This window comes from Trematosphaeria pertusa, assembly GCF_010094035.1.
Source record: "Trematosphaeria pertusa strain CBS 122368 unplaced genomic scaffold BU26scaffold_3, whole genome shotgun sequence".
NCBI classification, from domain to species: Eukaryota; Fungi; Ascomycota; class Dothideomycetes; order Pleosporales; family Trematosphaeriaceae; genus Trematosphaeria; species Trematosphaeria pertusa.
The window spans coordinates 1,898,543-1,923,023 of record NW_022987214.1 but is presented as its reverse complement, the minus strand read 5'-3'; the positions used below and the strand labels follow the sequence as shown (position 1 = coordinate 1,923,023).

Genomic DNA, 24,481 nt, shown 5'->3' with positions numbered 1-24,481 from the left:
CACCATCCGCTGGCAGCCGTCCGTCACTGCGAGAGGGCTCATAAAGACTGATACCGTTTGCGTGGGCATCGACCGCTTCGTTCCTTCGTCGAAGAATGCCTCCCGAGCATCAATCTTGGTAAACGACTACCCATTGTCATTCCAGAAATTCCCGCACCTGGCACCATGTCTCTAAACCTAGAAAAACAGCTACGCTTCGTACGTAATAGATACTACCACTTGGTGCGGTTCAACTAACTAAGCTTTTAGTATGGAGCCTACCATCACAACCTCGTGAGTTGCGTTCGAATTGTATGTCGTTCATTCCGCTTACGCCGCATCTTGCCCAGGTCAATGTCGGCATACACATTGCCTGCGTTCCCGCCATACTCATGACCTTTCTCCTACTCGTAAGGCCGCCCTTCACACATGTCGAGCCGTATTTAACATTAGTAGTTCACCAACACTCCATCAATACCGCTGCCTCCATGGCTGTCGGTCCCGAATCTCCCTCCTAATGTCGGAACTATCGGAGCAGTGCTATACTCGACGCTTTATATCCTCATGGAGCCAGTGGCAGGAGGCCTGCTAGCTCCACTCATCATCGGCGGCACTGCTTACGCGAACCACCTTACTTCTACGTACGGAGCGACGGCGAACTACTGGGCCGGTGGAATAAATGTTGTATGCTGGATCGCACAATTCATAGGCCACGGGAAGTTCGAAGGAAGGGCGCCGGCGCTGCTCGACAACTTGGTGCAAGCACTCTTCCTTGCCCCCTTCTTCGTCTGGTTCGAGATCCTCTTCGCACTTGGTTACCGTCCGGACCTGAAGCGCCGGATAGACAAGATGGTTGAGGAGGATATTAAGAAATTCAAGGAAAAGAAGGGAGCGAATGGTGCCGCAAACGGAACGAATAAGACGTCGTAGGAAGCTCCGGTAGTTTGGATGGGACAACGAAACTAGAGTGGCATAGGCGGTAGCGGTTGAGGAGTGGGGGAAATTACGAAGATGAGGAGCCCGTAATGCAACCAGATGTGATGCAGTAAGAATCATAGTTGACGTAGTTGTAAATCGCTAGGAATTGCCTCGGGCGTGAGGAGGAGTAAGATCCTCGCTGCTGATACTCATGACCAAGTGTCTGAATATTGACTTATTGGTTTTGAAGCAGGATGCCTTTGTAGATTTTCTAATCTTCTCAGTATAGGGGCTCGTTCACTCTGACAATAAATTCATAAATTGGATGACTTACAAGGTTTTTCTATCGTAGTTTGGTAAAGGTACATTGCTCACCAGGTCCTGGGACAGCTCTTGTCCTAGGTGAAGCTGGGGCGGGTGTTGGCTTTTCGAACAAGATATCGAGACGGAGAATATCTCAAGTGGTGAACAGGAGCAAGATCATAAAAAGACCATTATATGAAATTGGATCTAAGGACTGCCGTACAAGTAAGATTCGCACCGCGAATTATATGTCCCATTATACGCACCCGCGAAGGCCTCCAGGGTAGCTGTTACCACGTCGTTCTATCCAGAGAATTCCACACCGTGAGAGGCCGGGTCCGTGTTGCCCTGAGGCTTTTAGCTGTTGGGCTTAGTAAGGTGCCAAGCCCATCAGAGAACGAGCCGCCGCTCCAGCGGGATCTCTTTCTCCACGCTTTCTTTTCATCCTCCCTTCATCGCATCTCCCCTCAATTCCTTCTGCATCAATCTCAATTGATTGCAGAGCTATTCCAGTAGCCTCTTGAGCTCACGAAAATGTTCTCAAGAGCCCTCCGCCAGTCGAGCCGCCGGGTCGCGGCAATCTCTGCTTCGGGCAGAATTGCTTCGGTAAGTCCATCGCACCCGTCTCCAATTGCGCCTACCCTTCATCGCGCTATCGTCTGCAGCTCCATGGACGCTTTTCCGATGCCATTGGCGCTGCATTGAAGCTTTGTTGAGGGACCGCGAGTTGCTGTGCTGGACGAGAGGGAGCTTCTTTGCCGAGCCGAGTACTGACGGTTTTTTCTGCGACAGACCCGGACTACGCCCGCCATCTATAAGGTGCGCAGCTATGCTTCCGATGCGAAAGCCTCCCCGACCGAGGTGTCCTCCATTCTCGAGCAGAGGATTCGCGGTGTGCAGGAAGAGGCCGGTCTTGCCGAGACAGGACGTGTGCTTTCTGTCGGGTACGCCAACAACAAGTTATCGCGAACATTGAAGGACACAATTGGAGCTGACAACGGGGCTCTAGTGACGGTATTGCCCGTGTCCACGGCATGAACAATGTCCAGGCCGAGGAGCTCGTCGAGTATGTCAATGCCCAAGCTCCCCCAACACCAGCTGCATCATGGCGCTGACGGGAACACAGGTTCGCCTCTGGCGTCAAGGGTATGTGCATGAACTTGGAGGCTGGCCAGGTCGGTGTTGTGCTTTTCGGCTCCGATCGATTGGTCAAGGAGGGTGAGACTGTCAAGCGAACGGGACAGATCGTACGTCACGAAGACACTCTAACACTCTAGAAGTTGCTTGCAGCTAACAACCTCAGGTCGATGTCCCGGTCGGCGAGGGTCTTCTCGGCCGCGTTGTCGATGCTCTCGGTAACCCTATCGACGGCAAGGGCCCCATCAAGGCTGCTGAGAGGCGCCGTGCCCAGGTCAAGGCCCCCGGTATCCTGCCCCGTCGTTCTGTCAACCAGCCCGTGCAGACCGGTCTCAAGTCCGTCGACGCTATGGTTCCCATCGGCCGTGGTCAGCGTGAGTTGATCATTGGTGACCGACAGACTGGAAAGACCGCCGTCGCTCTCGACACTATGCTCAACCAGAAGCGATGGAACAGCACCAACGATGAGACCAAGAAGCTTTACTGTGTCTACGTTGCCATCGGTCAGAAGCGGTCCACCGTTGCTCAGCTCGTCAAGACCCTTGAGGAGAACGATGCAATGAAGTACTGCGTTATCGTTGCTGCCACCGCCTCTGAGGCCGCTCCTCTGCAGTACATTGCTCCCTTCACTGGTTGCTCAATGGGAGAATATTTCCGCGATACTGGCAAGCATGCTCTCATTGTCTACGATGATCTGTCTAAGCAGGCCGTTGCTTACCGTCAAATGTCTCTTCTGCTTCGTCGTCCCCCTGGGCGTGAGGCCTACCCCGGAGAGTAAGTTGTAAACTGCCACGGAGTGCGAACATTGGCTAATCTAGCATAGCGTTTTCTACCTTCACTCCCGCCTCCTCGAGCGTGCTGCCAAGATGAGCGACAAGCACGGCGGCGGCTCCCTCACTGCCCTGCCCATCATTGAGACCCAGGGTGGTGACGTGTCCGCCTACATTCCCACCAACGTCATTTCCATCACCGACGGCCAGATTTTCTTGGAAGCAGAACTGTTCTACAAGGGTGTCCGGCCTGCCATTAACGTCGGTCTTTCCGTCTCCCGTGTCGGTTCCGCTGCCCAGCTCAAGGCCATGAAGCAAGTCGCCGGTTCCCTCAAGCTCTTCTTGGCCCAGTACCGTGAAGTCGCTGCCTTCGCTCAGTTCGGTTCCGACTTGGATGCCGCTACCAAGCAGACCCTGAACCGTGGTGAACGTCTCACCGAGCTGCTCAAGCAGAAGCAGTACTCGCCCATGGCTGTCAACGAGATGGTTCCTTTGATCTTCGCCGGTGTCAACGGTCTCCTCGACAATGTCCCTGTCGACAAGATCCTTACCTGGGAGGCTGACTTCCTCGCTCACCTCCGGTCGAACGAGACCGAGCTCCTTGCCCAGATTGACAAGGAGGGCGCGCTCAGCAAGGATCTGGAAAGCAAGCTGAGGGATGTAGCCACAAACTTCACTAAGGCCTTCGTGTAAAGGAAGGTTTCAGGAGTGGGTACTCTCTATTTCCAGGTTCACGCGGGGAAAATGTGCTGATTGGTATATGAGATTAGATGTATAATAGAAGATGCGTCCTCGCCATCAGCTGTCTCAATAGGAAAGTCTCTTTTGGTCAGATGCGATGCGGAACACGGAAGCCTCCAAAACACCCCTTGCTCCTCCCTTGTTTCCCTTTCTCGGCTGTCGATACGCATCTCTGATCTAGTGGAGGCGAGCGGGAGTGTATTTATGCGAATTTCAATTTCCTTGTGTAATTTTTCTGCCTCCATGCTGTGAAGTGTGACGTGGGGAATAGTCATAACTCTTTCAGATGATCAGTAGGGCAAGCTGAGGCCCCAGTACGAAGTCTGTCTCTGCCGAAGTGCGTGCTATTGTTTGAAGCATCCCACGAGGGGCGTTCCGCGCCCTTATGGTGTTGAAATATCTGGTTATAAAGACGCACGTAACAGCTACCCTGGTGGCCTTCGGGGGTGCATGCAATAGCACGTATAGTTAGCTGTACGAGCGGTTGACCCGAAAGATCTGCACTCCGGCGAGCACTTGGCTGAGACATTGACGCACCACCCTGCACACTTTGAGAGCTGCACTGACTTCGTACCCGTACGTTAGGAACCTGCAGTATCCAGTCCGAGAGAACCATTCGAACGGTCTCGGTCCAGGAACTGCCTTGGTATCTCATCTGATCGATTTTCTACCTGTATCCAAGACATGCGGTACCCGGAACGCCGTAAGCCTAATGCTCCACCCTATGACCCTTCTATTGGAGTCTATCATACACTCCTGCAAGCGTTATATATACAACTCACTTCTTACTGCTGATTTCCTCCTCGTCTCCCCCATCTCCCGAGCTAAACGGATCATCCTCCACATCTGGGATCTCGAGCGCATCATCCTCCGCATCCGTAGGATCATCGTGATACTCATCCCCCCACCCTGTCCGTAGCGAGATATCATCGTCGTCTTCCCTTAGGGTCTCGGCAGCCTCCAGCGCTTCCGGGTCATCCGAATACTCATTTTCCAAATCCTCAATAGACATCCGGCGTATCCCCGCCCTTTCCTCGGCCTCCAGCTGACGCGCCCTTTGCTTTGTCTTTTTGTACATAAACCAACCTGTCGCCACGCCGGCAACAGCTCCGATCGCTATGCTTATATAACTCAGCGCTTTAGTCTTCGCATCCATCTTCCCGCCACTCTCGGCGATCTTCTCGAGCTGCGAGCCGATGAAGATGTGCAGCATGAGCTTGGGAGATACGAGTGCGGTAGCGAGGGCGAAGGAGGCGGTGTGCACGGTGGGAAAGGTGGCTATGGCGCCATTGGAGAGGGAGTATGGCAAGGGACACATGCGGATCATGACAAGCAGCTTTAGGCCGTCGTGCTTCAGAGTGAGGGCGAGAGCGGCGAAGCGCTTGTCGTTTGCGACGAGGCGATGGACCATGGTTTTTAGAAGGGAGCGCGAGAGGAGGAAGGAGGCTGTGCTGCCGGCAACAGTTGCGGAGGCGGCTATGAACCAGCTGTGTTGATATGTCAGTAAGATGTGCGTCTTAAAGTAGAGTTGCGGTGGAAGAAGGCATACCCGTTCGGGAACCCATATACAAAACCCGCTATTGTCAAAAGACTCGAGTATCCAATCAATGGAGGAAATGATACTGTAAATATCAAAGCCCACAGTATCAACCATCCAGCTCTAACGTCCCTCCACTTCTTCGCAACCGGCAGCAGTGACTGGAAGATGCGCTCGTTGTACACTAGGAACAATATCGAGAGTACGAAGCAGGCAAGTCCTCCTATTACGACGAGGACTTTCTGGACGGGTGATAGCCGATTGTAGGAGCTTATTACGCGCCGATTGAGCTTGTCGTACCGGTCCATCAGCTTGCGGTGCCACGACGGCGCCTGTCGCGAAAACGGGGAGCTATTGCGCCGGAATGAAGCTGAGCGTCGGCTCCAGATGGGGCTGTTGCTTCGTTCGGGGGACTCGCCGTTCAGCGGGAGCGCCAGGGCGCGGGCGTCGTAGTCCTCCGTAGGCATGGCGGAGGCGGAGGGCGGCGGAACGGCGCGGAGGAGATGGAAGGGAAGGATGCAAGGTCAAAAGATGAAGAGATGCGGTCTAGGAGTTACTCGCGGGATAGCTGAGAACGGTCATTCCGGTGTTGCAGTGTTAGAAAGGGCGAGACAACTGCGGTGTTGGGGGTTGCTGACTACGAGAGGTCGAGAGGGCTGGTTTCAGCGTCATCCCGAGAGCACCGCCGCCTCGCCTGCATGGTGGATCTTAAGTCCGATCGGGGCTATCTATCTGATCGACTATCAAAGGGACCGTTTACCAGGTCGACAGAAATGCTGCTCAATGGCCTGCATATCCATCACTATTGCAAAGAAATCACAGACCAGTGGCCCATAAATAGCTGCACTCCAGGCTGTTACACGGTATGCAGCATACTGCATGCATCATAGATGCCGAAGCACGTGATTCAGCCTCATGGCGGCGCCCGGTGGCCTCTTCGGTCGGTGGACGCGAACGTTGCATGGGAGGACGATTCCCGAGTGAACGAGGCAACACAAAGCGGGCTGGCACCGCCGTCGACTCGCTCAGCTCGCTGGATACCTGCCACACCACATCACCGCCCTTGTTTCTGCGCCGCTGCCATGTAGCGCTGCTTCATGCACTCCCATACGCGCCCCCAGGTTCAAGGTTCTTAGTTGCACGGGCGAGCTCCAAACATCCCGCATCCCCCACACCCTGCCCGCGGTAGGGCTGCCTTGAGCTTCATTTGCGCCCTGGAGCAGCCAAGACCCTCCTCATCCCCCGTTCCTCAGCGGCCTCGCTGCCTCTCGCAGCTGCCTTCACTTCACCTTTTTTGCTTCTTCTTGCCCTGTCGCGCCCGACCGCCCTCCCTGCGACCACCCCCAGCCCTTAATTAGCCCCAAACCCGCCTGAGCTCCGACCCTCACCCCATATTGCGCGCCGTCCAACAACCGCCGCGACACGACACCCCTTAGCTTTTTTATGTTTGAGCAGTAGTAATGGTCTCCGACGACGTCTACGAGGCGGCACTGCCGGTGCTGCACGACGACACGCTGGACGAGGAGGATAAGACGGACAAGCTGGAGGAGCTGCTGCGCAAGGAAACAGGGCTCACTGGGAAGTCTCTCGAGAACATTGTGTTGGATTGTCTCTGGCGCTTTCGCGACGCAGGCAGCTCCTCGAGCTCACCCCCTCCGAGCCGCCATACCGTCATCCGCCGCCCCTCTCCCGCTCCATGGCAAGCCAACCGCGTACCTACCCCCGTCAGCCAGTCGCCCAGGGCCGTACATCCTCCCCCGGGCTTCGGCGTAGCTCCTCCTGGCTTCGTACGAGCAAAGTCTTCGAACGCTTCTCCCTTCACCTCCCCGCGACCGTCCCCGCGGCTCGCCTTTTCAAGCCCCCACATCCCTCATAGCCCGAGCCTCAGCGCGTACCAATTCAGCGAAGGCCCGAGTCCGAACACTGAGCTCTATGGTGACCTTGGTAGCGAATCCGTAGACTGGCTTGTGAACGATGACTCTGGAAGCACCGAATCCTCGTCGTTCCAGGGCGACGGCACACTCAACGGTGCTGCAGCGGAATGGGTCCAGCCCCAGACTGTGGATATGGGCCCCTATGACATGCTTCGATCGATCCTCCGCGATGACCGACCCGATGACGAGATTGAGAAGGCCCTCGAGGCCAATGGCTATGATCTAAGTGCCGCGCTCCTTGCGCTTATGGGTACCCAGGCTCTTGAAGGGCAGCAAATGTCAACAACCGTGCCTGAGCAAGCTACCTTTCATATCGGGAAGTCGATGAGCCCGGCGTTCAGGCCTGCCACTCCCGCGGGCCAGGCAAAGAGCAACATCGTATGCAAGTACTACCTCTCCCAAGGCCAGTGCGCAAGAGCCGACTGCAGGTTTAGCCACGATACTTCGACGACGCTGTGCAAGTGAGTGCATTTTACACGGGGTGATGTTATGAACTAACTTGAGCCTTCAGATACTTCATGGGTGGAAATTGTCTCGCGGGCACTATGTGCATGTTCTCCCACGACCCCTCAGCATTGATGGCTCGCATGGCAATTTCCGACGCTTCTACACCGCCGCTACAAGCAGCTATTCCGAACTTCCAGATGCAAGACTATGAAACATTCCCTACTTTGCAATCAACGGGTTCGCCTGGGTGGACCCCTCAACTGTCGACCACTGAGACCGCTTCCCTCGAACAGCTGTACGGATTGAGAGGCGTCCCGAAACATCCTCCTCCAGGCCTGAGTCCGTTTCCTAACTTTACCCCTGGCAACCTCAGCCGCCCGCAATCTCGGCCCAGTAGCAGGCAACACTCTCGAGCAACTACGCCTTCAGTCCCTGCGGTAGATGACAACGAGGCTTTCCCCACTCTAGGTTCAGCTGCTGCGGCGAAGGCCGGGAAGCGGCACCACGGGAAGCGCGGTGGCCACGGCCATAACAATAAAGAACATACGACCCCAAGCAATCTTGCCGATGTTGTGCGCATGTCACCCTCGCCGGCACCTGCACAGCTCCGCAAAGGTCTCCGTCCAGCAAAGAGCTTTAACGGATCTCGTGAGAACAGCGCTGTCGCTCAAGCGATTCCCGCGCCTCAGCATATTCCATGGCTTGAGACAGGCGAGAAAACAAATACCGCGTATCTTCAAGCCCGCACTGAAGCTTTCAAGCACGGTAGCTTGAGGAACAAGTTCCTGCAGAGGTAGGTTGGCGCAGTTCCCCACTGATGATTATTATGTATATGCTAACTATTGTCAGTGCTGCTCAAGCCTGGAACCGCAGCGATTCCCGCGCCGCGAAAGCTCTGAGTCTTCGAGGCCAGAGCGAGAACAATCTCATGCGAGAAGCTCATCGTAAAGCTGCCCAAATCCTTTACGAGGAGCGTAATAAGGACACCGGGCCAGATGCACGTGAGCTCTATGTTGACCTACATGGTACGACGGCACCGAAGCATTTTGAATCGAACTGTATGCTCACGAAATGCCCAGGTCTACATCCAGACGAAGCAGTGTCCTATCTTGAAGGCATCCTCCTCAAGCACAGCTCTTCCTCCCGCCCCGTCTACGCCATCACCGGAACCGGTCACCATTCCAAGAACGGCAAAGACAAGGTCGGCAAAGCCATTCGAACATTCCTCAACGAATGGCGATATGCCTTCCGCGAGTTCTCTGTGCCCGGCGATCGCAACAACGTCGGAGGCATCCTTGGTATTGACCCCAGCAGCTACGACAAGAGCATTGCGGAGCGGGCCAAGGAGAGCGAGGGCGGCTCGGCGAGTGAGCCGGATGGCTTGAAGAAAGATACCAAGGTCAGGATAATGAAGAGGGATGAGGTGCTTAATGCGCCAAAGGGACCGAAACGTGCCGGTGCATGACTGGCCGGTAGTAGATAGAAAGAAATAAGAAACCGCTCAGATTCACTTCGTGCCTATTGCTTTGCCGTTCTTCTATGACCAATCTATCCTACTTCTTGTCCTTATTCCCACCCGACTTTACCCTACTGGCCAACGGTTAGATTTTCAACATGACGTCCCTCGTCGGCGAAGGCAGTCACAGTCTTTTACCTACCTCTCTACGTTTTCGGTTTTATATATTTCCTATACGAGCCTATTACCTAGGGTTCTGACCCGGCGCCTGCTATCGAAAGCCGACGGTGAGGTGAACAGCGGGTGGAAGGCGCGCGCGACCGTACCTTCTCCACGCCACCACTCCGCTCACCCGTCGTCATCAATTCTTCAAACTACCTAGGTATGCCCTCCACGCTTCACTCTCACTCATCCAGTAACTCTTTTTCTTAGCTACTTGCTTCCCCAGCGGGAGCTCTCCCAGATACCGTCTTCTGTCTATTACACTGCACCGCCCAACATGCCGTCAAGCTCGATGCGGCGAGAGAGCACGTCCCGCCCGAGCAGCGCGGCACGTCCAGACATGTCTACACCTGTCTCGGATCCTGCGGGCCCACTCTGGCAATACCAGGTCCAAAAGAGAGAGAACGGATATCTGCTGGAGCGGATGAAGAACCTAGAAGCGCAGGTTCTTATCTACGACGAGCGAATGCGTAAGGCCGAGGACGTAGCCGAAGCCTGCAGTACAATCATGCACGACTTCGACCACCTGAGAAAGGAGGTGGAGAAGGACCCGGAAAACGAAGAGTTCAGAAAGGTTGCTGGTGCGAGGTTCGCTTCAATCGCGCGGGATATTGAGAGCTTCAAGAATACGCAAGCTCGTGTGTCCAGGTTGGCCATGGACAGTCATGACCAGAACGACGCTGTCAACATTATTCAAAAGAGGACTACGGCTCTCGAGTCAGCTGTTCAAAACCTGGAGCGCCGGCCTCAAGTCAACAATTATCTGAGCGAGGTGAAGGCGCTTTCTAAACGGATCGAAGCCATTGAGGCCCAACGGAAGAGAGAAACCCGGAGCGTACAAGCCAGTATTAGTATGCTCGAGAGCACCTGCCGGAATCAAGCTACGGAGAATAAACGTCTGCAAGCAGAAGTGGCACGGTTGAGCGGCGAGCTTGCAGCACAGAAAGTGCAAGCCTCCAATACGTCCGTGGTACAGGTGCCGCGCAGCCCACTCGCACAGAACGAGAACAGGTGAGGGAGGTCCAACCTGCTACAGTGAATAGTGGCTTACTTTCTTTAGGAGTTCATCTACTGCTCGAGGTTCTTCACCCCTTCGAGCGCCACAGAGGAAGGATGTCAGACAAGCTCCGCCGGTCCGCCGGTCGCAACACGAGGCGCAGATACCTCAGACTCACGTGCAGATACAGAGCACGACCCAATCGACTACGCAGACAGAGAAAGAGGCGGAGTGCAGCCCGGATTTGGACCTCGTCACCGATATTCCAGTCCGCCCTCAAGGGCCTCGCTATGTAGCACACCAAAGCAAAAGGCAGAAAATCTCCAACCACGTCCCGGCCACGCGAAGTCAAGCAAAAGTGGAATTCGCCGAAGCCGCAATGAAGGCTACACCTAGACCAAGCAAAATCGTCACGCTCAAGTTGCCGCGGAAGGACTCCACTGGCGAATCCATGCGCCCCATCTATCCAAAGCCGGGCAGGTCCGCCCCAATACAAGCAGCAAGGCGCCCAGATGGGGGTGCTAAGCGCGACATTATTAGAAGGCAGGGAGGAGCTCCAGCACGATCAAGCCTCAGGAAACCAGTGTCGAAGCCATCCCGTTTGACCGAAGAGATTCACAACGCTCCCGCCTCTGACGTCTCTGTTCCCAGTCAGCCTAGCCGTTTTCTACGTCCGAGTCCACGCAAGCTAGGCTTGCCCTCTGACTTCTCAAATGGATTTCATATAGAGCTGGGCCCCGATGGGGCGACGGCACGCCCTCAGTCATCCTACGGCAAGCCCGCTTCGAAAAAGCTTGCTTCAAAACAGCCGTCTGCAACTGCTATGAATGGACCAGCCTCAAGGCGACCAGGGGTTGGCCCCTCGCGCCCCGCAGCGGCGCCAGTGAAACGCCGGCCACCACCCGCATTCGAGACCTACGGCGACTACTTGCGGTCGGCACAGAGATAAAATGACACTTCAAATCGAGACTCAGTGCGGTGAACGGGTCAGTGTTTGCAGTCTGTTCAGGAGAGACGAACTCTATTAACCCTGATGTCGAATCTACGTCTCTTTGAATTCGTACGGCCCCTCACGATCAACAACTGAGACCTCAATGTTCGCCTCCTCAATATCCTTACCATCAACCCTCAGTCCCGCCTTCATCACATCGCCCGTCTTTACGGGACCCACTCCTTTCGGCGTTCCAGTTAACACGATATCTCCTTTCTCGAGCGTCATTACGCGGCTGATATCGCTTAGCTGTCTTGGAATGCGGAATAGCATTAGCTCGGTGTTGTCGGACTGCTTCATGTCGTTGTTCACAGAGAGCCAGAGATGTGCCTTGTGGGGATCCGGGACGCGCGATTTGGCGATCAGATTGCTGATGGGGAGGAAAGTATCGAAGCCTTTGGCGATGGACCAAGGGAGGCCTTTCTTCTTGGCCTCCTCCTGGACGTTGCGGGCTGTCATGTCGATGGCGAGCAGATAACCTATGTTTCAAAAGTTAGTGCAGCGATTCTAGACAATGTTATACGATGATGAGATACATTACCTTCAATAGCGTCCATGGCTCCTTTCGTGTCTTCAGAGTCTAGGTCTCGCACTGTCTTGCCCATAATTAGGCCGAGCTCAACTTCATAGTGCATCGACACTCCTTTAGGCCGGAGAACGGGTCCGGCGCCGGGTAGAAGGATCGAAGATGGCGGCTTGAGGAAGAAGAAGGGCTGTTTTGGGCGGACGTTGTTGAGTTCTTTGACGTGGTCACTGTGAAGATGTCAGGCTGGGAGCATTCAGAAGTTATAAGTAGGGGGTTGCGAACGCATAGTTCCTGCCTATACACATGACCTATAGAGGTGTTAGTCAGACGGTTCGACGCAATGGGGCTGGCAAAAATAAATGAGATGCTGGCCAGACTAGACAGAATGTATGACTATCGTCCTTGGACAATGCGGCAAGAAAGAAAGACATGATGCGTATAGAACCCTCAATTGCACCCTTAACTTTTTTCGGACTCCCGAGCTCGTGCAGCATGCTTTGACGGGCGGAAATGGTAGAGGATGACAGCACTCACCTTCCGGCAATTGGCCCTGATAGATTGTATACTCGCCATTTCTCCTATCTCTTTTTAAAACGAATATACAAAGAAAGATGTAGATGTACAAAAGATTGATGGAAAGATTGGGTTGAGAGTCACGCTCAATCGCCGTCGCTAGCCACTCCACGCCAGTCCGGTCCGCAGAAAAACCTCCGAGCTTCGGCGAAGCTCCGCCGAGCGGTTGACGTGGGATGTCATAGCTCCAAGCTCCATCCATCCATCCCACTTCAACGCCATCGATTCCCTCTACGACCAGACGAACGAGGAACGCGATGGCGAAGCCCCCCACCCCCCTTGCAGAAACCACAATGCATCTCGCAGAAATCCTCTCCGACCTCGTCTCGCTGCGTGTTTGTGTACGCCCATACCCTTCTGTCTTGCGCCATCCCATCTCGCATGCTCCCGCTCTAACACAAGCTTTAGGACCCCGCCGCAGCGCTCGCCCTGGTATCCGCGCGCCCAGACCCCACGACGTCGGCGTCGTCTAAAGCCGAGAGGGACGAGAGCAGAGAGGAGCAGGAAGATGGAGATCTCAAGCGCGCGAAGGATCTCGTGGAATTGCACTATGCGGTTAAGGAGGCGCATAAGAGGGGCGAGTTGGGGAGGGGCTTGATGGATGCTCGGGCGAGTGTGGATAGGGCTGTTGGTGGGGTATGAGGGCGCGATGTTAGGGCGAGACTGGGAATAGGATACAGAGGGCTATTCTGCTGGCGCGCAGGGCTGCGAGATAGCTGAAGATGGGGGCAAGGGCATAGGCGCGAAGGTGCATGTGCGATGGAGCTTCAAGTCGGCTGGGGCTGGACGAAAGATATCAGCATGGACCGCGACTTAGATGAAGGCGTTCTCGTCTCTCGGATGAAGGACACCACATTGCAGAGCACCTGGGAGTATTTACAACTCGCAAGGATAATCCGTCAAGAGATGTCAGTCAGAGCGGACCGAAAGGATATCATTAGGAGACTACGGTAATAGGACGGAGCTATGAATCCAACGCCGTGCATACCAACGGCATGTGCCAATGCAAAGCTCGGGGTACAAACGCAACAAGGAACTTCCAACTCAGAAATAGCAATAGAAGCCGTGGGCTCATCGAACAACCTCCGTGATCAAGCGCCCTTCGTCAGCGCATCCAGCTTCGGGCCAATATCGACGCCTTTCGCCTTCTCTTTTATCAGGAACACGGTAGCCGCAGCGATATCCCTTCCGGCGAGCATCTTGAGAGGCATCTTGGGCGCCCTGGCCCTCATCTTGTCCCTTTTGCTGGGCTTGATGGCTTTGACTTCTGGGACTGGCGGCGGTTCCACTTCCTTCGGGCCTTCCTCTTCAAGAGGTGCCGCTTCTTCCTCCTTTGGCGGATCTTCCTGAGTGGGCTCGCTTTCCTCCTCCTTTGGAGGCTCTTCTTGAACGGGCGCCTCCTCTTCCTCTTTTGGAGCCTCTTCCGCAACTGGCTCCGGTTCGGCTTCCTCTGGCTGTTCCTCTGGCGGAGGCAGCGGCTCCTCGACTTCTTCTGGCTGCTCTTCCGGAACGACATCTTCCTCGACGGCCTCGGGCACCTCTTCTTGAGGCGGTACCACCTCATTTTCCGTTGGCTCCTCCACTAGGTCCTCCAGAACAGGCTCAGAGGTCTCCGGTTCCGCATCCAGAATGGCCTCGATGAGCTCCTCCATCGACTGCTCTGGTTCAGGCTCCGGTTCGGGTTGCGGGTCTTCTGGGGGAGGTGAAGGCTCAGGCTGGGATTCCGACAGGACTTCTTCTTCCGTAATTGGTTCTAGCGCTGGTTCTTCTTGCTCAGGTTGTTCTTGGATGCGAGACACCGGCATGGGCTCAGGTTCTGGCTGGGACTCCTCTTGAGGCGGAGAGGGTTCGGGTTGAGATTCAGGCTCCAACTCCGGCTGTGGTTCCGGCTCTGGCTCTGGTTGAGGCTCGGGTTCAGGCTCAGGCTCTTTTTCAGGCTCAGGTTCATTTGGAGGTTCAACTGGCTCAGTTACAGGAGCAGGCTCCTCTGGTTGCGATGGTTCCGGCTCAGGCTCTTGCTCAGGCTCCGGCTCAGGTTCTGGCTCCTGAGCGGGTTCCAGCTCCGGCTCCAGAATAGGGTCTTCCTGTGCCTGCTCTTCTTCTTGTTGAACACGTGATACCGGCACTGCTTCTTCCTCAGGTTGCGGCTCTGGCTGAGGCTCTGGGTGCTGCTCGGGCTCGGTCTCTTCGACAGGTTCTGGCTCTAGTTGAGGCTCAGGGTCTTTCTCCGGCTCCTCCTCCTGTATTGGCTCGGGTTCGGGCTGGGGTTCAGGTTCAGGTTCGTTCGGCGGTTCCGGCTCAGGTTGAGGTTCTGGTTCAGGTTCGTTCACTGGCTCTGGCTCGGGATCCTTTGGAGGCTCTATCGCTTGCTCCGGTTCAGGCGTCAGGATAGCCTCAACGACGACCACACCCTCGTCAGCCGGCTCAGTCACAACAGCTTCGACAACCTTGCCATCTTCCGTAGTGACGACCATCGTCTCTTCTGGAAACACTGGACACTTCGTGTTAGTCCATGTCAGTGAAGGAATACGAACAACGTACTTGGCTGGGGGATCTCTTCCGCGGCAGGAGTGGGCGGTGGAGGAACGGGAGGCTCATCGGCGGATTCAGGAGGAGGTGATGAAGCGCTCTCCGGCTCCTCGACCTCGATGGTCGGGGGCGGTTGCGGCGTCTCGGTGGTGTCAGACATGACGCGGCGCCTTCGTACTGGAATGGACGGTGGTCCTACTGCGATCGCAGCCCAGCCGAGCTCGGTGTGCCGGTGGGAGGGGAATAAGGGTATCAGTGTGAGGAACTAAGGTATAGAGTAAGATGGCACAACGAGCGATAATGGCGGGCTGAGTAGCAGCGGAGTAAGGATGGCGAAACTGAAGGACGGCGGATGCGGAAAGGATGTTGACGATCAGCTTGGGTACTTCCAGACTGGAAGCGATGCCCGCGCGCTGTGAGATAAGATGGCGGAGAAGTCATGCCCGAGCGTAGGGGAAGTGGCTGTCAACTGTTTGGCAGTTGCCCATCCTCCATCAAGGTGCACTCACTTGAGGCGGAGGGAGTCAATAGGGTATACCCCATTGCTTCAATCGTGGCTATTATCAGATAGTGATCCCTAACGTGGGCTGCATCTATGTCAAAGTGTCGTCGGCGAAGTAGACTGAGAGGCACCCTTGTGATTGTGCTTTCCTGTTGAGTATTCTACACCGAGGCTACCTCCTCCACGTACGATGCTTCGTCATTCTATCAGGATTAGCGGTCGAAGTATACCCAGGTAGGGACAAAATGGTTTGCTTGCGGTGTTGATGCTGATTGGTTGGCAATTTCGGGCTCGGAATATGATATCACCGAGCCAAGCCGCTAGTGAGAGCTCCCCAGTTAAACAAACCTCCGCCTTCCCTCTTCCACTCACTCTCTCACCTACCCCGCTCGACTTCACGCGCACAATCGCAATCGCTCGCCTGCAGCGCAACCATGGCGCTCAGCGTCGATCAAAAGCGCCTGAAGGCGACGAAGTTTCCGCCGGAGTTTAACCAGAAAGTCGACATCCAGAAAGTCAACATCGACTTGATCAAGAAATGGATTGCAGGCAAGATCACCGCGATCCTCGGCGACGACGACGAGATTGTTGTCGAGACTTGCTACAATCTGCTCGAGCAAGACCAATTCGTAAGTGTGCCCTCACGCGACAACCTGCCTTCCTTGACTGACCTCTGCCGCAGCCCAAGATCAAGGAAATCCAGATTCAGCTCACTGGCTTTCTCAACAAGGATTGCCCCGCCTTCTGCAAAGAGTTGTGGGGCCTGATGCTCAGTGCGCAAGACAGTCCTGTGGGCGTTCCTAAGGAGATGTTGGAGGCGAAAAAGTTGGAGCTGCAGCAAGAGCAGGTACGCCGTTCAAGCGACCCTGGTACCGAATGTTCCTGACAGCATATTAGGCTTCCAAAGCTGCCGCCGAGAGTCGCCGTCGCGAAGAAAACGATATGATAGACTCCTTCCGTCGCGCAGAGCAATCCGGCCGGCCTGAGCGCGGCCGTGGCCGTGGCCGATCGTTCCGAGGTGATCGAGGTGATCGAGGTGATCGGGCCACCCCTCGCCGAGACTCGCGATCCCCGCCGCCGTATGTTGATAACCGATTTGTCGTCTCGAGGAGTACTGATAGTCTCAGGAGGCGTAGGGGCTCCCCGCTTCCCCGACGTGACCGTGACGTCTATATTCCAGGAGGTCGTGGCCGCGGTCGGGGGCGTGACAGATCTCGCGACCGCCGTCGCTCTCCATCGAGCGCTTCGAGGTCGCCTATCCGCCGCTCGCGTCGCCCACCATCGTCGAGCCGCTCAAGGAGCCCGCCGCGTCGCCGATTCCGCCGTTCTCCTTCTAATCGTTCTAGGTCTCCGATTCGACGCGCGCGTCGTTCTCCGCTTCCGAGGGTTAGGTCAAGGTCTCCACCATCCCGTCGTGCAGACAGGTTCGATAGGTCCATGTCACCAAGCCAAGATCCACGAAGGTTGCATAGACACCGATCCAGATCAGTTACACCTCGAAAGAAGTCGAGCTCACCATCAGCCAGGCTCTCGCGCTCTCGTTCGCCTTCTCGAACTCCACCGCGTTACCGACGCCGCAATGCTAGGTCTCGATCAAGCGAACGGTCTGTAACCCCATCATCTGAGCGACTGAGGGAGAGGAGACGTAGACGTTCCTATTCTTCTGAAGACGAAACAAGTGACTCAAGGGCTGATGTTCAATTGAAGCGAAAGCGGTCACCGAGTTCAAGCCGGTCAAGGTCGCGGAGTAGATCCGCGCGCGGACGCCGCAGGCTCTCGCGCTCACCTACAGGGTCAACACCAGGGAGGCGATCCTCAGAAGAATAGGTTCGTATATGGAAACCCTTCACCCCCCTCATTTTCAAATATTACTGCGGTTACTACTTTCTTAGTTCTGAGCTGCCGAAAGCCATGTCGTGGAGGTACTAGTCGGCGAATTATCGCAGACCCAATCCACCGCCCGCGATCAGACCTGGACCCCGACTCAACCACCCTCTGGAAAACAGACTCAGTCAAAGCCATCGACTCATGCTTGGCTACCGGACGTTCGATCTGCCTTAATTGGTTTCTCTTACGGGAATTCGAATCGGTGCCGGACTTTAAGTGGATGATGAATATATGGCAGAGCATAGGACTGCATGCGTCAAGGCCAATGTATAGTAGACTCTTCTGCCAAGATAATCATATGGCAATACGCCAACCACTTCTATCTTCCCTGCTTGCTTCTTTCATATTCTGCTCCGCGAACACCGCATACTCGATAAGATTGGGGGCATGGAGCTAACCAATCGGCTCTGCGCTAATGTAGCGTTATGGGGACCGCGAACGTCTCGTCTCGAGTTCTTCTCCCGAAGAGCTTTGGCTGTAGTACGCGAGCTCCAGAGGTGGGCCTTGTCCTACCACAGACATTCGTTGTGATTCGCGGGCTTTTCACGATGGATGTAGTCGGTAGCTATAGCGCTTTCAGCCTTTTCGCCTTTTACACTGAGCAGCCACTACGCTAATGTCGTCGAGCTTGCCTAATTCTTCGTTAGTCACGTTCCCACGTGCTGAAAGGAAAATATGACAGCTTACCCCCTTCAATCGACAAGCCCTCATCAATCGCCTTCTCCATGTAGGGACTCTCGGCAAACGGATCCTCTGCAATGGCCCTCGCCGCATTAACCAGCTCCTGTGCCACGAAGCGCATGCCATCTGCATATGTCTGCTCCGCTGGCTGTTTATCCGGATCGCTCATGCTCGTCTGGTCCCGCCACTTGTGCATGCTATCCACTACGTTTTCAACCACTTCATGCTCCCACAGATTATCCACCACGCCATCTGTCATGGCGATGACCACATCGTCCTCTTCAATCTCTACGCGGTCCATGACTGCGTTCTGCTTTGGCGTGTCTGGGCTGTTTGTCCCGAGTTGCCGCGGGCAGTCGAACCAGTGCCACTGCTCGGTGGTTTTGAATATCACTTCCTTGTCGCGGGGCCGTATGACGAGGATCTGCGAGTCGCCGAGCTGTGTTACGTAGAGGAGGGGGTGGGGAGGATTGTGTGTGTCGGCGGACAGGAGCGCGGCGCACGCGGTGGTAGTGCCGTGCCATTCTTGCGGCTCGGACGTGGCTTTCTTGGTGTGCTCGAAGGCGGTTTGGAGGTAGGCGACGGGATCGGGTTCGTGGGCAGGGTCGTATTCCGCGTGTTCGACTTCGAGTGCCCAGAAGTGCAGGATTAGGCGGGACCATAAGCTATGTAGAAATGTTAGCTACTGCTTGGTCGACTCTGAGTGGATGGGACGGGAGAGATCCTTACGCTGCATGTCCTCTTTCCCTCGTTCCCCAGGCTCCTACGCCGTCGTTCGCTCCGATGAAATAGTCACTGACTAGTACAGCATCGTCCCCGTTTGTGACGCCCCTTATCATCTCCCCGTTTACCTGCGGTCTGCGATCCCTACTCCTATGATGCGTACTAAGCGGCTCGGAAAAGCTCGTCGACGGAAGCGAGAGAAAGGGCGGAGGGAACGGGCGCGAAGGCCTCTTCGCATACAGCGCGTATCCAGCCTCGAAGTAAAACGGACATTTATGCCCGTTCGGCGGCGGAGCATCATCCGGGACCGGCGTCGTGGTGCCTACGCTGGTCTCTTGCTGCGCGTGCTGGGCAAACGCGCGCGGAAGCGGCAGCGGCAGCGTTTCGAGGCATGGTCGTGGTCGTCGCTGGTTCCGGCGGACTGCTGCGGAGAGGTGCTGCAGGACGCCGATAGAGGGATTGCGCAGGCGCGGGAGATACGCGACCATTCCAGCGACGGGGGCGCGAGTATAAGAGGTGTGGACGCGTTCGTCGTCGTCGTCCGGTAAATTTGGATGGGCTAAAGGCGCACGGGAGGCGCTGCCTCGAAGACGGGGTTTGTTGGGAATGAAAAGACGTGCATCTTTCGGAAGAGGCGTGGAGATGATTCCGTAGGGCTGAATAAGCTAGCTAGCTAATGGTATGACGTTGACGTGCCGGCAGTGGTTCAGCTCGGTAAGGCTCTGCGGAACCGCAACGGGGTATAGATAAGAAGAGTTGTTGTGTACTGATATTTCGGTCATCATGGACTGAGGGTGCATCTTTTTAATTTTCGTTGCTTTTATTCTGGAATCGAGCGTTGAGCATGGATCTGCGCTGTTCCGATCAACGCCTAGCTATTCCCGGTCGCTGTCACAGGAGTCGCCCCACACCTTGCTTTTCCGGAGTGTACTAGAGTCTCTGCGTGAAGAACAGACTTCCAAGTCCTGCAGGGAGCCGAACTATAATGCAGGAGGGTATGTTGAATCAAGCCTCCGCGAAACCGCCCATATAGCCATATGCACCACGCGAACGCCTAGCAATGCAAATTCCAGTGCCCTCTACCGTCGCTATCCCCACTCTACTCTCCTGTAGATCAAGCCCTCCTCTTAACAAAGCTCTCCAAATCCCCCCTCGTCGCAACCCCCAGCACGAACTTCCGGCTCGCATCCGTCACCACAGCAAACTCCTGCTTCCCGCTCCCGTCCACCCCACCATCAAAGAACTCCTGCAGCTCCTCCAGCGGTGTATCCAGCGTGATGACCTTATACCGTCGGCCTCGTCGCCTAAACTTGAGCATCGCGGCTTCCACTGGGTCGCTGTCCTTCACTTTCCCTTCCTTAAGGAGCGCTTGGAGATGGGGGATACTAATGTAGCCGAGGAGCGCGCGCTGCTCGGAGGTCACGGTGAGGTGCGTGTAGTCGCGCTCGAGACCGGACATGAGGGCGTAGGAGATGGGGTCGGTGGGGTGGACGGAGAGAGCGGGTGGTGGGTCGAGGTCTTCTACTGTCGCCTGTGGGAAGGTCAGTCGGAGTACGACTAAAGTTGAGAAGAAGTGGTACTCACACCGCGGTATTTGTTCGCCCATAAGGCCTGGAAGTCGCCATTGACAGTGCCATTCGGCCCTGCATTTGCCGTTTCGGTCGCCATGGTTGGCCGGGGTTTTGGTGGGGATCTCTCCAGCTGCTTGGGCGCGATAGCTAAGGAAATTCCGAAGCTGCTGATCGTTCCGCGCTAGTGGTGCACGAGCCAATAGTGAATGGACCGACCAATCGAAAACAAAGGGATGGGCGGATTGGTGGATAGCGCCTAGAATACATGGAGGTCTTCATACCAGCATACTTTGTATCGATTGAGGAAGTAAGACTGTCATCACATAACATATGCATCGTCTACACAGCACTGAACACCCGCACCGTGCACGACTATTAGGCTCTACGTTGCATGGTAAGTACCGTGACCTCTGGCATGTGGAATTGCCATCTAGCAAGTATACGAGGCATGGAAATAAGAAGTGTGTATTGGATCAGCAGTTCTCCTAGTCCCTCGTTTAGCTCATAAATCCAGAACGTTTACACGCATTCTGTCCAGAACATCCTACTCATACACCTTCGGCGCAAACTCAATGCCCAACCTCCTCACCGTATCCCAACAATGCCCCAGCACCACTTTCCCCCCCGTCCTCCTCATCAGCCCCTTAATCTTCTGATGGCTCCTCACCCAACTATCGTGATCCCTCGCCAACCACCCCTGCGGCACATCATCCTCAAAGTTCTCCTTCACATGGTACTGATCGCCCGTGAAAATCCACGTCCCGCTGTCCTTCATATTAACCTGCAAGACGCACAGCCCCGGCGTATGCCCCGGGGAATGATGGATGTTCAGGCCCGGCGCAATCTCGTAGTAGCTGCCGTGGAACGGCACCCAGCGGATGTCGAAGGTCATGTAGTGCGGCAGGTAGACGCCCGGGTCGGTACCGGTGGCGACGGTGTAGAAGGCGTGTTTGATCTCCAGCTCGTGCACGTAGACGGGGATGTTGGTGTTGCGGAAGAAATCGAGGCCGCCGGCGTGGTCGAGGTGCAAATGGCCGATGATTACCATTTTTATGTCTTTGATCGAGTGCCCTGTGAGCGCGATCTGCGCGTCTAGATCCATGGAGTGGTCGTAGTCGACGCGTGCGAAGATGTCGCTGATTTGGGGCCCTACGACTTCGGGGTAGTCCTGGGGAGTGGGGTGTTAGTGGGCTTGAGCTGCTTCAGACGGTGGGCGAAGTGAGGCGCTGCAAAGGCGATTATACGCAGCTGCTGGATAGATATGATTGAAAGCCATCTTAGTGGATCCACTATAGACCCGGGATTTTGCTGAGAATCCTACTTACAGAACCAGCCCCAGTTTCAAAGAGGATCAGCCCCTCGGTCGGATGTTCGATGAGTACGGCCATCATCACAAGTCTGCGGCGGCCCCTAGGAGGCCCCTCTGGGTTTGACAGTGTGGATGAATTGCCCTGATACGGATGTCAATTCGTACTCTAGGGCCCAATGGTGGGCAACGAGATGTGGCCGTAGACGTACTGCGCGTCTGACGAATCCTTCGTCGCACTCGAGATTCCCAAGGTGAAGGATCTACTGAGTGGTTAACTGACGAACGCAGTCGTAGCTAGCGACGTCAAACCCATAGTTTTGTTCCCTATGCAGAGTGAGCTTCATTCCTGACGTTGAGGTGGGGAAGAACATACCGCTGGAGCTTGATTGACTAGATCCAGTGAAGTCGCCATCTTCCTGTACACTCTTACGTCCTATATCCGCTTCCGGGGAGCTCCTGTTTTATATGCCATCCCAGCTACTGCCGCATGATCCTCTAAACCCATGGCCGTGGGCAGCAACTATACTCCTACAGCCCCACTTTCTGTTGTTTCCAGCGGCTTCGGTTGGCTGAAAAGCCTGGAATGCGACGTCGTCGGAAGCGAGCATTACGCCTTTCAGACGGTGCGCGGTACGAAGAGGGGTAGAATCGCGGGGCAGAGGAATGACGAAGTGCATTGTGGTGGGGCGGCCCTGAACGTCAGATGCTGCGGCGGAACCCAAAGCGGACTAGAGGTTGGAGAAACATTGGGGAATCCAGCTCGGAAAGGGAATTTAGGCGGTAGTGCTCGGTCGGGGAATAAAGGAGTATAGTCCGTCGGCGATGGAAAATAAAAAATACATAGTAGCCTTACCGACCGCCTACAGTCCCTCTGAGAGATTACATAGTCTGCGGCTCCAGTCAGTGGCAGAGGTGACTAGAAGCCAGGCTGTACTGACGGACGTGTGGTCCGGAGTTGATCAGATCGCCTCCAGCAATGTAGAGTCTTGATACTGCAATTGCAATAGTAGCGTAGACAAGATGTGCATAACGCTGCTGAAGCCACAGCATCTGCACGTTTCCGGGGCTTTGAGGAAAGACTAGCACGTGAAAAGTGACTAGTAGCGGGTTTCTTTGTTCCCTTTAACAGGAAGCCTCTGTCGAGAGGCTACGCTCCTCCCCGAAGTTTTGACGAGGCGTGAACAAAGAAAGATGCTGCCAAATTCAAGGCTCCTGGCGCCCCGGCTCCATCATCTTCGCAACTTCTTGACACCAGCACCGAGGCGCAATGTCCAGTCGAGCAGAAGGCAAGGAGCACGTCCAGTACACGATTTCCCCGGAGCCGGTGCAACCACCTGCACTGGTGGGCAAAAGGATCAGCGAAATCGACGTTACAGAAGGACTCCGAATGTTCGTGATAGACGATGACGACGAACTCAATCCGACGCCTCGGCCCGGTAGCCCAGCAATCGTCATCACACACCCAGCTGAACCGATGACAATCCGTCAGCGACCACGGCAACTAAGCAGCGAACCAACTGCAACACCGAGACCGAAACTAATGAGAAATGCCGCTACAGCACCCGCGGGAGCGCTGGCTTTATACCCGAGCATCAAGCCACAGCCCCCAAGACGAGCCATCAGCGCAAGAACAGCTCGTCCGGGAGGTGGGAATGGAAGCCGGCATAGAAGAAGCCCCTTGATCGTCCCACCGCTGCCACGGCTATCGCAGTTTGGTACTGCCGCGTCGAGATCGCTTATCAGTCGGAGGAAAACGACTAGGAAGTCGGTTGGAAAACTAGGACTGAAGCCGAAGAACCATGTCTGGAGAATGTCACCACAGTCAAATACAAAGAGATTCCAGCTGTTGTCAGAGGTCCTACATGAGCGGAGAAAATCGCTATCAGAGAAGGCAAGGGTAAAGGAGACACTCAAGCATAAGAAGATGGAGATGTTGAAGACGACGATCGTGGACTTCAAGTCGAGAGACCTACCAGGAACACCTTCCTCGATGATGGCAACACCCCGAGAGATGTACGGTGAGCCGGAGACGCCCACGCCCACAGGACCAACTCCAATGGAAGAAATTTATTCGGGCAGCAGGAGGTCTTTGCTGCCTGAGTCTCCAACAAGACCGAAGCACTTCTCGATGCCCTTAACGCCGAACATCGAGCGTCGAGGCACATTCAAGCACAGCAACTCCATCCCGCACATGCGCGGAAGGAGGAAGACAGTGTACGTGCCCGGTCCGATTCGGCTTGAAGAGAAGATGGTTGTTACTCCGCGGAGAGGATCCATCGCGACCATGGAGCCGTTCGATGCCGGCAAGGAGCCCAAAGCGAAGAGATTCTCGGACATGGTGGCGTTGGACGGAATCGTAATGTTCTTCCAGAGCCTGGGCGTGGTGGAAGAGACAAGCGAAGCATGCCTGGACAGATTCTGGGTGCCTGACATGAGAGCCAATCGTCCGGCTGCGAGTCCGCGAAAGGGAGTCCCTCCCGTTCCCGCGCGGCCGCTCATCCCTTCCTTTCCGTCGTCCAGTAGCGCCCTGTTCTCGTCTTCGAAGAAAGCGCGCCAGGACGAGAAACAGATACCTCCTTCGCCTGGAACGCCCGGGCGTCAGAAAGTCAGGCTCCGACAGTTGTTGAAGTCCAGTCGCTCCATCTTGTGAGGTGGAGAGGTGCGATCCCGCAGGGCACTCCCCGGTTTACACGATTGTTCGCATCCTGGAAAATCGTTTTCTGTAACTCGAATTATAAGGAAGAGTTT

General features: G+C 55.4%; 14 protein-coding genes across 14 annotated transcripts; 8 read left to right on the top strand and 6 right to left on the bottom strand.

Annotated features, from left to right (window-relative positions):
• Positions 1-20: 20 nt before the first annotated feature.
• BU26DRAFT_515809 (DUF962-domain-containing protein) lies at positions 21-1,222 on the top strand. Its single transcript, XM_033828172.1, has 4 exons — positions 21-198; positions 250-273; positions 330-389; positions 436-1,222. The coding sequence occupies exons 1-4, from the start codon at positions 166-168 to the stop codon at positions 907-909; spliced, it is 591 nt and encodes a 196-aa protein (XP_033688459.1). The 5' UTR covers positions 21-165; the 3' UTR covers positions 910-1,222.
• Positions 1,223-1,734: 512 nt separating this feature from the next.
• BU26DRAFT_560754 (ATP synthase-like protein subunit alpha) lies at positions 1,735-3,800 on the top strand (the record flags this gene model as incomplete). The annotated part of the gene is made up of 6 exons (XM_033832827.1): positions 1,735-1,806; positions 1,993-2,144; positions 2,210-2,266; positions 2,327-2,447; positions 2,504-3,111; positions 3,161-3,800. The coding sequence occupies 6 exons, from the start codon at positions 1,735-1,737 to the stop codon at positions 3,798-3,800; spliced, it is 1,650 nt and encodes a 549-aa protein (XP_033688458.1).
• A 621-nt stretch (positions 3,801-4,421) lies between these two features.
• Positions 4,422-5,980, bottom strand: BU26DRAFT_477677 (uncharacterized protein). The gene is made up of 2 exons (XM_033825615.1): positions 5,398-5,980; positions 4,422-5,335 (listed from the first exon to the last, which is right to left on the bottom strand). Exons 1-2 carry the CDS (start codon positions 5,850-5,852, stop codon positions 4,627-4,629), a joined length of 1,164 nt encoding a protein of 387 aa, XP_033688457.1. The 5' UTR covers positions 5,853-5,980; the 3' UTR covers positions 4,422-4,626.
• Positions 5,981-6,845: 865 nt separating this feature from the next.
• Positions 6,846-9,231, top strand: BU26DRAFT_528625 (uncharacterized protein; the record flags this gene model as incomplete). Its single annotated transcript, XM_033830861.1, has 3 exons — positions 6,846-7,780; positions 7,831-8,559; positions 8,616-9,231. The coding sequence occupies 3 exons, from the start codon at positions 6,846-6,848 to the stop codon at positions 9,229-9,231; spliced, it is 2,280 nt and encodes a 759-aa protein (XP_033688456.1).
• Positions 9,232-9,303: 72 nt separating this feature from the next.
• Positions 9,304-11,437, top strand: BU26DRAFT_222890 (uncharacterized protein). The gene is made up of 3 exons (XM_033820781.1): positions 9,304-9,604; positions 9,655-10,455; positions 10,505-11,437. Exons 2-3 carry the CDS (start codon positions 9,722-9,724, stop codon positions 11,388-11,390), a joined length of 1,620 nt encoding a protein of 539 aa, XP_033688455.1. The 5' UTR covers positions 9,304-9,604; positions 9,655-9,721; the 3' UTR covers positions 11,391-11,437.
• BU26DRAFT_515804 (uncharacterized protein) lies at positions 11,426-12,610 on the bottom strand. The gene is made up of 4 exons (XM_033828171.1): positions 12,493-12,610; positions 12,241-12,266; positions 11,974-12,185; positions 11,426-11,911 (listed from the first exon to the last, which is right to left on the bottom strand). The coding sequence occupies exons 1-4, from the start codon at positions 12,529-12,531 to the stop codon at positions 11,484-11,486; spliced, it is 705 nt and encodes a 234-aa protein (XP_033688454.1). The 5' UTR covers positions 12,532-12,610; the 3' UTR covers positions 11,426-11,483.
• A 214-nt stretch (positions 12,611-12,824) lies between these two features.
• On the top strand, positions 12,825-13,173 carry BU26DRAFT_418669 (uncharacterized protein; the record flags this gene model as incomplete). Its single annotated transcript, XM_033823261.1, has 2 exons — positions 12,825-12,872; positions 12,940-13,173. 2 exons carry the CDS (start codon positions 12,825-12,827, stop codon positions 13,171-13,173), a joined length of 282 nt encoding a protein of 93 aa, XP_033688453.1.
• A 449-nt stretch (positions 13,174-13,622) lies between these two features.
• Positions 13,623-15,220, bottom strand: BU26DRAFT_560748 (uncharacterized protein; the record flags this gene model as incomplete). Its single annotated transcript, XM_033832826.1, has 2 exons — positions 13,623-15,022; positions 15,073-15,220. 2 exons carry the CDS (start codon positions 15,218-15,220, stop codon positions 13,623-13,625), a joined length of 1,548 nt encoding a protein of 515 aa, XP_033688452.1.
• Positions 15,221-15,996: 776 nt separating this feature from the next.
• Positions 15,997-16,448, top strand: BU26DRAFT_420534 (PWI domain-containing protein; the record flags this gene model as incomplete). The annotated part of the gene is made up of 2 exons (XM_033823368.1): positions 15,997-16,191; positions 16,245-16,448. 2 exons carry the CDS (start codon positions 15,997-15,999, stop codon positions 16,446-16,448), a joined length of 399 nt encoding a protein of 132 aa, XP_033688451.1.
• Positions 16,449-16,965: 517 nt separating this feature from the next.
• BU26DRAFT_515802 (uncharacterized protein) lies at positions 16,966-17,852 on the top strand. The gene is made up of 2 exons (XM_033828170.1): positions 16,966-17,025; positions 17,089-17,852. The coding sequence occupies exons 1-2, from the start codon at positions 17,000-17,002 to the stop codon at positions 17,387-17,389; spliced, it is 327 nt and encodes a 108-aa protein (XP_033688450.1). The 5' UTR covers positions 16,966-16,999; the 3' UTR covers positions 17,390-17,852.
• A 173-nt stretch (positions 17,853-18,025) lies between these two features.
• On the bottom strand, positions 18,026-19,341 carry BU26DRAFT_420601 (uncharacterized protein; the record flags this gene model as incomplete). Its single annotated transcript, XM_033823374.1, has 3 exons — positions 18,026-18,081; positions 18,137-18,795; positions 18,860-19,341. 3 exons carry the CDS (start codon positions 19,339-19,341, stop codon positions 18,026-18,028), a joined length of 1,197 nt encoding a protein of 398 aa, XP_033688449.1.
• A 304-nt stretch (positions 19,342-19,645) lies between these two features.
• On the bottom strand, positions 19,646-20,578 carry BU26DRAFT_450248 (uncharacterized protein). The gene is made up of 2 exons (XM_033824737.1): positions 20,438-20,578; positions 19,646-20,384 (listed from the first exon to the last, which is right to left on the bottom strand). Exons 1-2 carry the CDS (start codon positions 20,519-20,521, stop codon positions 19,968-19,970), a joined length of 501 nt encoding a protein of 166 aa, XP_033688448.1. The 5' UTR covers positions 20,522-20,578; the 3' UTR covers positions 19,646-19,967.
• Positions 20,579-20,914: 336 nt separating this feature from the next.
• On the bottom strand, positions 20,915-22,142 carry BU26DRAFT_515799 (Metallo-hydrolase/oxidoreductase). Its single transcript, XM_033828169.1, has 5 exons — positions 22,107-22,142; positions 22,043-22,057; positions 21,943-21,993; positions 21,750-21,875; positions 20,915-21,592 (listed from the first exon to the last, which is right to left on the bottom strand). The coding sequence occupies exons 4-5, from the start codon at positions 21,810-21,812 to the stop codon at positions 20,969-20,971; spliced, it is 687 nt and encodes a 228-aa protein (XP_033688447.1). The 5' UTR covers positions 21,813-21,875; positions 21,943-21,993; positions 22,043-22,057; positions 22,107-22,142; the 3' UTR covers positions 20,915-20,968.
• A 695-nt stretch (positions 22,143-22,837) lies between these two features.
• On the top strand, positions 22,838-24,454 carry BU26DRAFT_515797 (uncharacterized protein). The gene has a single exon (XM_033828168.1). The coding sequence runs from the start codon at positions 23,001-23,003 to the stop codon at positions 24,381-24,383; it is 1,383 nt and encodes a 460-aa protein (XP_033688446.1). The 5' UTR covers positions 22,838-23,000; the 3' UTR covers positions 24,384-24,454.
• The last annotated feature ends 27 nt before the right edge of the window (positions 24,455-24,481 follow it).

What these genes read in the sequence shown, in the direction of transcription:
- BU26DRAFT_515809 (XM_033828172.1), top strand. Translation starts at nt 166, where the DNA reads ATGTCTCTAAACCTAGAAAAACAGCTACGCTTC. An exon ending in TAGAAAAACAGCTACGCTTC is followed by an intron (nt 199 to 249) that starts GTACGTAATAGA and finishes CTAAGCTTTTAG; the next exon opens with TATGGAGCCTACCATCACAA. An exon ending in GAGCCTACCATCACAACCTC is followed by an intron (nt 274 to 329) that starts GTGAGTTGCGTT and finishes CATCTTGCCCAG; the next exon opens with GTCAATGTCGGCATACACAT.
- BU26DRAFT_477677 (XM_033825615.1), bottom strand. Translation starts at nt 5,852, where the DNA reads ATGCCTACGGAGGACTACGACGCCCGCGCCCTGGCGCTCCCGCTGAAC. An exon ending in GTATATGGGTTCCCGAACGG is followed by an intron (nt 5,336 to 5,397) that starts GTATGCCTTCTT and finishes ATATCAACACAG; the next exon opens with CTGGTTCATAGCCGCCTCCG.
- BU26DRAFT_222890 (XM_033820781.1), top strand. Translation starts at nt 9,722, where the DNA reads ATGCCGTCAAGCTCGATGCGGCGAGAGAGCACGTCCCGCCCGAGCAGC. An exon ending in CTCGCACAGAACGAGAACAG is followed by an intron (nt 10,456 to 10,504) that starts GTGAGGGAGGTC and finishes TACTTTCTTTAG; the next exon opens with GAGTTCATCTACTGCTCGAG.
- BU26DRAFT_515804 (XM_033828171.1), bottom strand. Translation starts at nt 12,531, where the DNA reads ATGGCGAGTATACAATCTATCAGGGCCAATTGCCGGAAG. An exon ending in TGTATAGGCAGGAACTATGC is followed by an intron (nt 12,186 to 12,240) that starts GTTCGCAACCCC and finishes ACATCTTCACAG; the next exon opens with TGACCACGTCAAAGAACTCA. An exon ending in AGCCATGGACGCTATTGAAG is followed by an intron (nt 11,912 to 11,973) that starts GTAATGTATCTC and finishes TTTGAAACATAG; the next exon opens with GTTATCTGCTCGCCATCGAC.
- BU26DRAFT_515802 (XM_033828170.1), top strand. Translation starts at nt 17,000, where the DNA reads ATGTCACCAAGCCAAGATCCACGAAG. An exon ending in CCAAGCCAAGATCCACGAAG is followed by an intron (nt 17,026 to 17,088) that starts GTTGCATAGACA and finishes ACCATCAGCCAG; the next exon opens with GCTCTCGCGCTCTCGTTCGC.
- BU26DRAFT_450248 (XM_033824737.1), bottom strand. Translation starts at nt 20,521, where the DNA reads ATGGCGACCGAAACGGCAAATGCAGGGCCGAATGGCACTGTCAATGGC. An exon ending in GGGCGAACAAATACCGCGGT is followed by an intron (nt 20,385 to 20,437) that starts GTGAGTACCACT and finishes ACCTTCCCACAG; the next exon opens with GCGACAGTAGAAGACCTCGA.
- BU26DRAFT_515799 (XM_033828169.1), bottom strand. Translation starts at nt 21,812, where the DNA reads ATGGCCGTACTCATCGAACATCCGACCGAGGGGCTGATCCTCTTTGAA. An exon ending in TTGAAACTGGGGCTGGTTCT is followed by an intron (nt 21,593 to 21,749) that starts GTAAGTAGGATT and finishes CCCACTCCCCAG; the next exon opens with GACTACCCCGAAGTCGTAGG.
- BU26DRAFT_515797 (XM_033828168.1), top strand. Translation starts at nt 23,001, where the DNA reads ATGTCCAGTCGAGCAGAAGGCAAGGAGCACGTCCAGTACACGATTTCC.